The following is a 13,032-nucleotide window of genomic DNA, read 5'->3' as shown; positions in this document are numbered from 1 at the left end:
TGATGGTAATTAACATTTCAAATGAAAACAGACGACGTGTTTTACACGAATGCCGGATAGAGGATCGAGGTAAAAGAAATCGGTGCATTTAATTATCTTACATTATCTCCACGCTCGGGTTCTAGTTTACGTCTACGTCTACGTTTATTTGCACTTACATGTTACACGGAAAGAAATTTTATTCAAAATTGTTAAATTCGTGATTAAAATTATTAAATTTATTATAATCTAGGGCGCTGTTTTATCAGTTATTAGTAATAGCAAAATTTACCAAACTCTTCAACTCTTCAAAATAGATTTCAATATTTTTTGACATTGTACACGGAAAAAATAACTGTGTAAAATTTACAGAAAATAATCTTCAAAATTTTCACAGTATATATTCTTTAAAATTTACAGAAAAAATATCTAATTATTACACGTGAGTTTACCTGAAAACTACGTATTTTTTTGTAAAATTTACAGATAAATTCTATGAAATTTTCCTGATTAAAAAAAAGTATTGAGACAAAGAAAAAAGTATTGGTTTTCTAGTCAATCCGATACTTTTCAATACTTTTTTTTATTCACGGCTATAAGAATATTATGTGATCGTTGGAGAGTAACTTCTTCAATTAAAATTATCTTTGATTATTGATTAAAAATCTAAATAATAATCTGTTAATAGTAAATTTCAAATTTTTATCATATGTGAAGAAATTTTTTTTTAGTGATTATAAAAAAATAATTTGTTTTGAAGTAGACTGTAAAAAATGAGAAAAATTAAAATTTTTGAAAAAAATGAAAAACCGTGATATAAATTAGTTTGCAATGATGCTGACTCAAGTAATGCTTTTTAATTAATTACAATAAATTTTTAGTAATAATAACAGAAAAAGTTATATTATAATTACAGACTGAATTTATTAAATTAACAGAATTTACCACGTAAAAATAATCTATTAAGTTCTGTAAATATTACATAAGTCGACTTATAGATAGAATTTTGTAAATTTTACAACGTATTTTTTCCGTGTTTTTGTGAATAATTATAAAATAAAAAATTAAGCACTGACCCTTGATTCGTGTAATTTCCCCGATAATTTTTCCCCAAAATTTCTTTCCAGACAGCCTTTAAACCTCTTAGATTCTAAAACCCCAGCTCGACATTAAGAGCGTGTCTGGCTGTTTGGAGGAAGTTTGTCTCTCCTTTCCTCAAAACCATCTAAGGAATTCTTGGCGTTGTTTGCCAGAAACGGGAAACGATAAAAAGTTCTGGACCAAGCCCTTCCGCCTGCAGTGAAAAGAACATCCATGGAACTTGACCGATTCGTTTGCTACAAAGAGAGTGTAGACCAGACAACAATGGGTTGAATTGGGATGGAGGATCCAGGATGGAGGATGGAGGGTAGTAGACGCGTGCCGAGACTTTTGCACAGACTCAATGAGCCGAACAGACCCGAATATAATAATAAATTCTGAAGCTGGGATGACCCAGTTCCCGGCTGTAACGCTCCAGTAGAGGGGACGCTACTGAATTCACCCCGTCAATTTTACAAGACACTACCGGGGAGGCTGAGTGGTGGTGGCCCTAGTAATAGTCGCCAATGCCACTGCTAGTTGTAGTTGTAGTAGTTGTTGTACTTCTATATCTAACAGCCAAAGTAGTTGTGCTAGTTATAGTTATAGTTATAGTTTGATAAAAGCAACTCTGAAGGCTAGGGTAAGGTGTTCGCAAACCACATTTCCCAAGCCCTTTACCAACTACCGCAAACTCCTTACCAAATCAAGTCCGTAGCTGACAATGAGCGGGCTGCTCGCTTCAAACCACTACCTGTCTAACAAGTTGTGTATCTATTTGCCGGCTACTAAACTATCCGTCCTAAATTTTATGATATGGCTTAATACGGCTGATTTTGATGCCTGATATTCATCAGATCTTATGTCGCCGTTTCTTAGTCAACTGTCGCGTGACAAATGCCGAGAGGACGAGTATAATAATTGTTTACAACTGTTGAACAAATAATGCTTTAAGGGCTTGTAAATAGATATTCTAATTATTAATTAAGTCTTCTTAGAATTCAACATTTTTATCTGCTTTCATACACAATAATTAAGGCAAAAATATTATTTAAACACTTTAAAGTTAACTCTCTTCAAAAGAGAAGATTTAACGATCATACGCCATCTATAAGAAGCTTCTAAAACTATTTTTAATCAAAAAATGATCTATGGACATTTCAGATTATATCAATAAAATTTCTGACATATTTTCTGTTGTATAATAACTTCAAGCAGTTTCACACAGATTTCCACGACACTTTCAATGATTACTCAAGTTTGACGCTCATGTAGGATTTCTTTTTTCCGTTCCTTCTTCTAGTTCAGGAATCGCACATAAATTCCAACTCCAGAGCACGATATGTCATGGAAAACACACCTCCCTTTCTTGGAGCTTTTTTAGAGTCAAAAAACGTAAACGTAGAGCATCCGGTAACCACCAGCACGGAAGAAGGTATTTGTGTCGGTTGTGTATCCAGCGAGAGGTTTACCTCAATCGACTTTTGCTCACACCCTTAAGCGACATTTTTTTAATTTTTTACGTAACAATGCTGGTGAGTATGGCGTTAGCATTAGCACCAGGTGCAAATGCTTTTTTCGACATGAATAAAAGTGTCTGCGTAAGTAAAACCACATAAACCACGTGTTCTGAACTCAGATATTATCTGGGCATGTTCCTGGCAACCAGCTACTACCTCCGTGGTAACTTAATCCGGGAACGCTCGCTACAACTTTTTAATTGACGTCTTTCAACATTAACATCAACATCAAAGGAGTTGATTTTATTGCTTTTATTTTTGGCGTTTGACATTTTTGTGAAAAATTCTCTGTCCATATGTGGTCTCTGTTTCAACCCGAAAAAAAAAATTGCTTTTCAATTTTTAATTTAATTAACAATCATTCACCTCTTAGATAAAAAATTTTAGAGTATTTTAAACCTGACATGACATTATAACTTAGTTTTTGGTTTCACCGTCAGATGGCCGACGGTTCTCGCTTGTAGAAAAATCTAACCAGAATTCATAAATAAATTTGGCCAAAAAAAATAAACTATTTATATTTCTTCGAGTCGACCATAAAAATGTGTTAATTTTTTTATGTTTTCAGAGCTCTTTAAAAATTTTAAGGAGTAGCTCAAGATCGTTAAAATGTCATTTAATCTTAAAAAATCTTTTAATATATATCAACAAAAAAAAAAAAAAAAATAAGTTACCTCTGATGAAAAATGTTGGATAATTTTATGTTTAGTAAGATTTTTTAAATATTAGTTCTTGATTTCACCACCAGATGGCTTATGGCTCTCGCTTTTAGAATAATCTTACCAGAGTATATACTAGGGTAGCAAAAAAAAATTTCAAGGATTTTTTTTCAATTCTACTGTGAAATTATGTGAGTTTATAATTTTTTAAGAGACCTTGATAAATATCGGGTCGATAAAAAATTTTTTAAAGTTTAAAAGAATTGAATTTTTCTTTCTTTAACCTTTTTCGAATGACATAAGAAAAGCGACATGTAATGAGAAGGCATTGAAATGTTAACGAAACTACTTAGGGTGATGAAATGTTATGGTTATTGAAATGGAATCTAATAATAAAAAGGTGTGTGTATCTGTCACATTATAAGCCTGACAATTGAACTAGTGATGTACCAGAATGAATTTTCGCGAAGGTCTACGTGTGTATGTGAGTATGTTGACGACTTTTATGGATGACTTTTATCGCATGGAAAACGGAATATTGAGAGGCACTCACCAGAAATGGTATCCGCGCCATCGGTTTTCCCGTCAGCACCACCAGCACCTCCGCCTCCAGTTCCCGGTTGGTGGGTCTGCTGTTGAGACTGTGACTTTTGCTGTTGCTGCTCATGGATAGTTATCTCTTTCGTTGATTTTTGTCGATTTCCCGTAGTGACATCGGCATTACCACCAACAACCGTATCTTTTACTTTTCGATGATCACCGCGATCGCAAGATTTAACATTTGATCCAATATCCGATGATTTACTCGCGTTTATTACACTGTTACCGTTCAGTACGATGTTTCCATTGTTGTTCAGATTCCCATTCACCAGGATCCCATTCTCGCCCTAAACAGAAAAGTTCAAATTGCCTTTTTAGCTTTTATTATTCATAGAATTGCTTCACTCGGTTTCATTTACTCCTCAATCAACTCTGTGTAAAGTGTATCTTTGTTTACGCTTCATCGATCCTCAGAGATTCTCATTGGGCTACTACTACTTCCTATTCTTTTATCATTTTAGTATTTAAAGTACTGAATTGGTACTCAAATCTACCAAAAATTTTGTGCATTAATTATTATCATTATTTTACAAAAATCTTCAATTCGAGTATTGAAATAATTATCAAATTAATTTCACAAAAATTTAATTAGGACAGAAAAAAATGTTTGCCCAATTTTTTTTCTGCAAAAAATCTAAGATTAGATTTCTAAAGTTGACAGCACATAATTTTGTGTTCTTTGAGGTAAATAATAACAACACAAGCGACAAGAAACCCCTTGTGTTCTCTGTATCACGAATGCCAGGGTTACATTTTATTATTCATATTTTGGGGTCTGTGTGGTCTTACAGACACTTGGGTTCCACGTTAGAATTATTTAAAAAAAATAGTTTTTTTACGTAAGTACCTTCTTTTTGTTTTTGGAGTCTCTTCTTTTATTTTCTTTTATTTTTCAGCCCGGTAAAAAAATGTAAACGCCAGTTTTGATGCATAAATGAATTGTAAAATAGTTAATTAAATAAAAAAAATTGGGGAGCTGGTGGGAAGTCGCGTGTAACCTGAGGATAGAAATTGTGATAGAAATTTTACTTAGTTGTTTTATTACTGCATACACTCGTCGGTTATTATTCAAATTTTATTTCATTATCATTATTATTGTTATTATTTTAACTTTTACTATGATTATTATTATTACTATTATCACTGTCATTATTACTTATTATTATCATCACAATTACGGCAAATGTATGAGATATTTACGGCAACCATTTTTATATGGAAATTATTATTTAGCTCGCGTGTGCTTGTACTTTAATTTTTATTTCATATTAACTATCGTCTATTTGCATATCAAACTTTTTGACCCTTTTATGCTATTATAGTTGTTTCAACACTAAATCTTTCTTTTAATCGTTAAAAGTATCATTTTTCAACTATTTTTTATTACAAATTGTTCAATTTTCCCAAAAAAAATTTTACAAATTATTAAATTTAATAATTCTAGGCTAAATACTAAATATACACGGAAAAAATAAGTTGTAAAATTTATAGAAAAAAAGTTTGCAAAATTTACAAGTCGACTCATGTAAGATTTACAGAACTTACTATGTTATTTTTACGTGGTAAATTCTGTTAATTTAATAAATTCAGTCTGTAATTATAATATAACTTTTTCTGTTATTATTACTGGAAATTTATTGTAATTAATTAAAAAGAATTACTTGAGTCAGCATCATTGCAAACTAATTTATACCACGGTTTTTAATTTTTTCAAAAATTTTAATTTTTCTCATTTTTTACAGTCTACTTCAAAACAAATTATTTTTTTATAATCACTAAAAAAAAATTTCTTCACATATGATAAAAATTTTAAATTTACTATTAACAGATTATTATTTAGATTTTTAATCAATAATCAAAGATAATTTTAATTGAAGAAGTTACTCTCCAACGATCACATAATATTCTTATAGCCGTGAATAAAAAAAAGTATTGAAAAGTATCGGATTGAATAGAAAACCAATACTTTTTTCTTTGTCTCACTTTTTTTTTAATCAGAAAGATTTCATAGAATTTATCTGTAAATTTTACAAAAAAAAATACGTAATTTTCACGTAAACTCACGAGTAATAATTAGATATTTTTTCTGTAAATTTTAAAGAATATATACTGTGGAAATTTTGAAGATTATTTTCTGTAAATTTTACACAGTTGTTTTTTCCGTGTGGTTAGTGATTCCTTATTGGTTAGGATTAAAACGCGCGCAATTTGAATTTTTAGTTGAAATTGACATTTTGGCTAAATAATAAGAGATTGAGAGAAATTGATAAGAGTTTTTTTTGATAAAAAATTAAATTTCCTACAAATAAGATTTTTTTAGGTTTTTTTTTTCCATATCTTTAGTATTTAGCTTAAAATTTTAAAATCTATTTCCGTATCTATTTCAGTAGAGAGTCTAGGTGTATCATTTCCTGATAATAATCGGCGAGAGAATTACCCGGAACATTAGACTAGCCATAAAACAGAATGGGTAACTTACAGTGGTCATACAGGAAGTTGAAGATGACCTCACAACGACGATGCGATTCTGGTTGTGGTCATTGGTGACGTTGTTAGAGAGAACTGTGTGGTGACTGTCATGGGCATTGTGATGGTGATGGTTGCCAGTGGTAACACAACCGCCAATAGAAGTATTGTTGGTAGTTGTCGTAACACTCGTCACGGCGCTTGGACCCAATGATGTTTGCCTTATGACCAGAACGCTGCCAGCCGGCTCAAGTACCACCACTTGCCTCATATCCTTCTGTATTGTTATATGTCCTTTTCCTCCTTCGTTCTGCGATGACCTTTGGTCACGCACTGATTGCCCAACACTCCAAGACGGTCCTTAGTTCCTTTCAATCACCACCTGCGCCATCTCTAACAGTAAAATAACATTATAAAGTTAACAATCCAGAAGAAAAACAGAAATTAAAGATTTACACCACGCTTTTGGGAAGTAATGGCTAATTGAGGCTGTAAAAATCTAATTTGGATTCAGTTCAAATTCTGGCTGAAGAGTGAGAGATACAGGGAAATTGATAAGGACCTTTTATGTAGAGAATTTAATGTCCTAACAAGAAGGTTTCTTGAAATTGGAATTTTTCATTGTTAACGCCCCCGCAAACCCCTTTGAGGGAGGAATTTCTTAAAATCCGTTCTTAGCGGACCTCTACATAGCAAAAGTAATATTCCTACAAAATTTGAAGTCTCTACGCCTTATAGTTCCAGAGATATCGTAATGAGTCACTATAATATACCTAAAAATCTCTTATATATGTAAGGTACCCGCGGGTAATAAGGCCTAAGTGATAGAAATGCTATTTAAAATAACCGCTTCCGGCAAAAAGACTTTTCTAGTAGAAGCGTCTAGCATAGAAACGTCGCTACAAGTTTAATACCGAGTCCCGATACAACGTTCCAAAGTCTTCTATATTTCATCATCCTAAATATGCTAAATAAAGTAGCGCAGAACAATTCCTAAAAAACGATTTGATTAAATGGTAAACATAAACATTTTTTATAATTTTATATTTAATAATTTATATATAAAATCATTGTTTATAATTTTTATCAACATCTTAAAAAGTATTGTTGCTCAATTTAAGTGATGATTGATCTCTAATACCAATTTTATCAACTATAGTATAACTATTTCCAGTATGTATAACCCTTAGGCCTTATTACCCTACCGTAGTAGTAATAGTAAAATAAGGCCTATTTGCAAGGTTTTTCAAAAAATTTAATTTTGTGTTTGTTTATGATGAAAATTACCATTACTCCATTATATTTTATGGTTAATGTATTAATTTAAAAATTAATGATACATTGCAATAATTAAATGCAATATTTTTGATTTTTTTCAAAATCTCCCTTAGCTAGTACTTAACTAGGCCTTATTATCCTTATTAGAGAAAAATTAAAGACCTTTTTGGTTAAAAAATGAATTTTCTATAAAAAAATTTTCTTATAATTTTTTCGTATCTCCAATATTTGACTCAAAAATTGAAAAGGAACAACTTAGATAGACCAAGTCTTTTGTTAAAACTTATCGGATCACAAAACCTCGTAATTAAAAGTTGCAGAGTCTTTTAATCAACAACCGCGAGCTGATAAATTGAATGTTCCAGTAACTACAACCTCAAAAATCTATTCCGACACAATTTTGATGCAATTAAGGCATTGTTATAGACCCTTGGAGTAATTTAGTTTTAGTTTGTTTATTTTGGATCTTCCGGATTCCCTTTCCACATCGAATTCTCAATACTCTCAACTCGGAAATAAAATGATGACATGACCTCATCAGTAAACGAGTTTTAAAAAGTTTTCTGGTGAGTAACCACCGACAGCACTAACTGAGGATTGAGGATTGAGGAAATATACTGACATCGATCCAATTTCAAGCTTAGGAGATCATGATACCTCGTGAAGCTCGTGGTGAGCTTTAACGAGATTTCTCATTCGCCACTGACACGTTTCAATGAATAAGAAAAATCCGTGCTTTTCAAGTTCTATGAGTTGCGCTTGATCTAAAAAAATCCTCTCGTCAGTTTTAAACTTTTTTATTTATTTCCGCACCCCACTCTGCCGGTTCTACTTCTTTTACCTGACGTATTTAAAACTCCACCAGAGGCATACCTTCAAAAGAAATCTTGAATCTTTTCAGGCATTAAATAGAGTTTGAGGGAAATATTACTATTATTACGATTTTGCCGGGATCGCTTCACTTAAGTCCAGATTATAAATTTATTATCGTCAAATTTAACAGAATACCAGAAAAAGGATTGGTTTTCTAGACAAAGAAAAAAGTATTGGTTTTCTAGTCAATCCGATACTTTTCAATACTTATTTTTATTCATGGCTATAAGAATATTATGTGATCGTTGGAGAGTAACTTCTTGAATTAAAATTATCTTTGATTATTGATTAAAAATCTAAATAATAATCTGTTAATAGTAAATTTAAAATTTTTATCATATGTGAAGAAATTTTTTTTTACTGATTATAAAAAAATAATTTGTTTTGAAGTAGACTGTAAAAAATCAGAAAAATTAAAATTTTTGAAAAAATGAAAAACCGTGATATAAATTAGTTTGCAATGATGCTGACTCAAGTAATGCTTTTTAATTAATTACAATAAATTTTTAGTAATAATAACAGAAAAAGTTATATTATAATTACAGACTGAATTTATTAAATTAACAGAATTTACCACGTAAAAATAACATAGTACTGTAAATATTACATTAGTCGACTTATAGATAGAATTTTGTAAATTTTACAAATTTTTCTATAAATTTTACAACGTATCTTTTCCATGCGAATTTTAAGGGAGAAATTCACAAATTTTAGTAACTAATTCATTTATTAAAAAATTAATTTACTAAAAAATTTATTTATTCCTATTATTTATTACGGAAAATTTCAAAAAAATTTTTATAAATTTGATTGTTTAGAAAATTAAAATAAAATTAATAAAAGAAAGTTTTTATAACAAAAACACAACTCTAACTATAAAACTCTATGCAGAAAAGAATAATCAAAAAACTTAGGTTGGAAGATAACACTCCGCTAAATATTAAACAAACTCTTATCTTAAATAGTTTATTTTACTACTATGATGCTTGTAAAAAATTTTACAATGGTTATGATGGAAGATCTAGACGCAAAAAGATAAAACTATGGAAAATCAATAAAACTAAATATTGTAAAAGTCCATACTGGGTTGCTATAAAATATTTTAATCTTTTGCCAACAGAATATATAGAATTGGCGGAAATTAATAAGAAAAACATAATAAGGATTATATGTAGTTATATGTACAACTGTACATGTATTTTTTGGAAATAAATATGTAATAATTAAAAAAACTAAGTGGATGGAATTTTGGACTTGAAGGAGGTTGATGCAACGAGCAAAGAGTGTGTTTCAAAACACGATCGCAGAAAACCTTATCCACTAAATTTTTACATATAAAAACATTATTTATAAAATTGAAAAAAGAAGAAAAATATGTCTTCGGAATTTATATGATAAAATTAGTTTTATAGTTAAATTTAATATAAAAATGTCGACCTGAATTTGCCTTTTAAAAATTTCACATGTTTTTCTGAGATAGTTTATTTATTATGATAACTTTTCAGAGTTGTCATAAATAGATTTCAATTTCAAGCTAGATAAAATTTGTTTATTTAGTTATTTTATTATGCACACATTACTGAGGTTCTATACGCCAGTGCCATTTGTGCTTAAATAATTGGTAATTGATCCAATAACTATTTAAAAAATACGCAAAATGTAAATTGTGGTTTAAAATATCAAAAAATCACAAAGCTCAAGTTCTTTTTTAGTGACAGCAGATTGATAGTTATCATCAATAAAATATTGCGAGAAGATTAATTAAAAATGTGAGGAATAAAGATAATTGAATTTTTAAAATTGAAACACTTAAATTAAGAATTTTATTGATGTTGTAAATGTTTAAATGGAATTGTGACTTTTGTTATTGCTGGTAATTAAATAAAGGTGGAAATACAGTTGGTTGTCAACTGCCAAGAAATAGTGCGACAGACTTAAGTCGTTGCGACTGGCACTTTACGATGCAAAAAGACAAAACGGTGGTGTAGTATAGAGCAATATAGCATAGTTTTGCGTTATGTTGTAGTATAAATGTGGAGAGGAGAGAAACATAAGATTAAGACGAACATCAAGACTAAGATTTAGTGGTGGAATGGTTGTTGTAGTTTTAAGAATATAAGAAAAGCATACGCAGCTGTGGCCTCTTTGTTTAAATGTCGTACACACCTATATAACTCAACAACTATTTTAATCTCCAAGAAAATTTCTGGATAACATCAAGTTGTTACTTATTTTATATTTAATACGCATTTTATTGCTTGTAAACGGATAAGTGCTCTATAATACTATCAATTTATCAATATCAACAATATCAATGTTGTCAATGAAGAAACAGATGTTTTCTGAACATCGAAACATCTTTTCAAAAATTTAAATGAAATATTTTTTTTCCGAGAATTTAAATGCCGACAATCTTTCGATTTTTTTTTTCTAGTCCATCAAAAAAAGTCTTGATGGGTTCAAATATTTATTTGGTTTTTTAATTTTTATGTTCTTAAGTCCGCAACTTGTTGAACTAAGAATAGAAAATTTTTAGAAGATAATGATAGAAATTTGTTTAATTGATAAAAGAAAGTTTGTTTCTTAATATATACTCTGGTAAGATATTTCTACTAGTGAGAGAGAGCTTAGACATCTAGCGGTGGAACCATGAACTAACTTCAAAAAAAAAATATCTCTCTAATTTATAATATTTTATCAAAGAATTTTTTTAATTTACGGGTTCAATTTTATTTTAGAAAAATTACTTAAATTTAGACAGCAGAATTTTTAATTATTAAGTCACTTATCAACCTCATTTTTAAGAATGAAAAAATTTCGCTTCTCTATATATACTCTGGTAAAATTTTTCTGCAAGCGAGAAGAAATATCCACCTAGCAGTGAAACCAAGAACTAATTAAAAAAAAAATTTTTTTTTTTATATTATTCAGAGCAAACTAAAAACTCTTGAATCAAGACAAATTTATTTTAATAATAATTTTCTACTTAGATAGATAATATTTATTTTTTTTTTTTTATTACAAATATTAATAATGGAAGCGATTAAAAAAATCCATTCAAAAGAATTTGGACTAGACATCAAGTGCTAAATTTTATTATCAATATTTCTACCAAATGAAAGTTAGTGAATTGGACTGATAACAGTCTAGCACTTGTATATTTGTACGAGTACATCAATAATAGAGCACGATATTAACCAATAGGTCTGGGTCAATGATTTTGTTGGCAGCGGGTCTATCAGGATAGATAACGATTAAAAGAGGCAGACAGCTATAAAAAGAAGTAAGCGTAAAAAATATGCTAGGTTCAGATACTTTTTGCTAGAAGAGGATTGACGTTTGGCGAAGAGATACGTGATTGCTCGTGGGGATTAGAATAAACGGTTGAAAGGCGTCTGGTAGTTGCTCACGAATTGGCAACGGGTTGTTGGACGTGTTACAAGACACCAGATACAGTATACTGTAGACAGTAGACAGTATTTAGTTGGACGAGTGAGGGAGAAGGCCGGTACTAACAAAAACTTGGGAGAAAAAGCGAGGAAACTAAAATGTTTTACACCTACGCCGACTCTAGCGAGCATTACCATCATCACGTGTGTGTGTGTGTGTGTAAATGAATTCCACTCTGTCTTTCTCGTCTTCTCGGCTTCAACACTATTCCTATTCCCATTTTACGGTCGATCAGCTCATGAGATCGGCTCGATTACTCATCTCAAATCTGCCCGCGAGAATATAACCTCGTTGACAGTTTGATTGACACGCAACATTTACTTTTATCAATATGTTATCTTTTTATCTCCTTGTTTGGATTGTATTATATTAATGAGCTCTTTTATTCTTCTTTTTTTTATTTCTTTTCCATTTATCGTGTCATGTTATTGATTTATTGACTATTGACTCATGCTCAACACCATAGATTATCATTTTTGATTAATGTTATTGCTGTCGAGATTTTTTTTATACAGCTAATGTTAAGTTTAGAATATTTTACGTACTCTATTATTGATTCGAAAATTAAATTAAATTATTTTGAATTAATTCAAGAATTTTTTAGTCTTAAAATTCTTTTTTAGTTTGTTTTTTATATAATTAGCACTTTTTCTAAGAATTTAGATCTTGATTTCACCTATTTAATTAATCCACCCAATTTTCATTTTAAATTAGAAATTTAGAAGAATTTTGTCTTATTTTTTAAAAATTAGTTCTTGGTTTTGCCGCTAGATGGCCAGCGGCTCTCGCTTTCAGAAGAATCATTTTAGTGTATTTATAAGTTCTACAAAAATATGTTAGTTTATAATGTTTAAAAAGTCTTCTTGAAAGATTAGCTCTATTAAAAATTTTTTTAAGATTCAACCAAAATTTTTATAAGTTCAGAATGTATAAAATTAAAATTTTTATTTTTTTTTTTTTGACGTCAGTATATTTGGCAAGTTAAAAAATAGTATTTTTGCGCCGCCCTTATATATATACTCTGGTAAGATTTTTCTGGAAGCGAGAGCCGTAGGCCACCTAGCGGCTAAATCAAGAACTAATTTCAAAAAAATTTTAGTTTAATTATTTAAGGAGATCCAAATATT

At 30.1% G+C, this 13,032-nt stretch overlaps 1 protein-coding gene across 4 annotated transcripts in view; it reads right to left on the bottom strand.

Moving 5' to 3' along the window:
* The window catches only part of Camta (Calmodulin-binding transcription activator), a 71,243-nt gene that overhangs the window by 40,703 nt on the left and 17,508 nt on the right, over positions 1-13,032 (bottom strand). For all 4 annotated transcript variants that reach the window (XM_074257627.1, XM_074257628.1, XM_074257625.1 and 1 more), the window contains exons 2-3: positions 6,318-6,697; positions 3,792-4,125 (exon numbers count right to left, since the gene is read on the bottom strand). In XM_074257627.1, the coding sequence (XP_074113728.1) occupies positions 3,792-4,125; positions 6,318-6,575 (592 nt within the window). In that variant the 5' untranslated portion in view covers positions 6,576-6,697. The remainder of the gene's footprint in view (positions 1-3,791; positions 4,126-6,317; positions 6,698-13,032) is intronic.

The sequence above is a fragment of the Cotesia typhae genome, unplaced genomic scaffold, assembly GCF_013202065.1.
Source record: "Cotesia typhae breed Kobodo isofemale line unplaced genomic scaffold, CoteBio_Ctyphae scaffold_45, whole genome shotgun sequence".
Taxonomy (NCBI): domain Eukaryota; kingdom Metazoa; phylum Arthropoda; class Insecta; order Hymenoptera; family Braconidae; genus Cotesia; species Cotesia typhae.
This window is presented reverse-complemented; position numbering and strand designations above follow the sequence as displayed.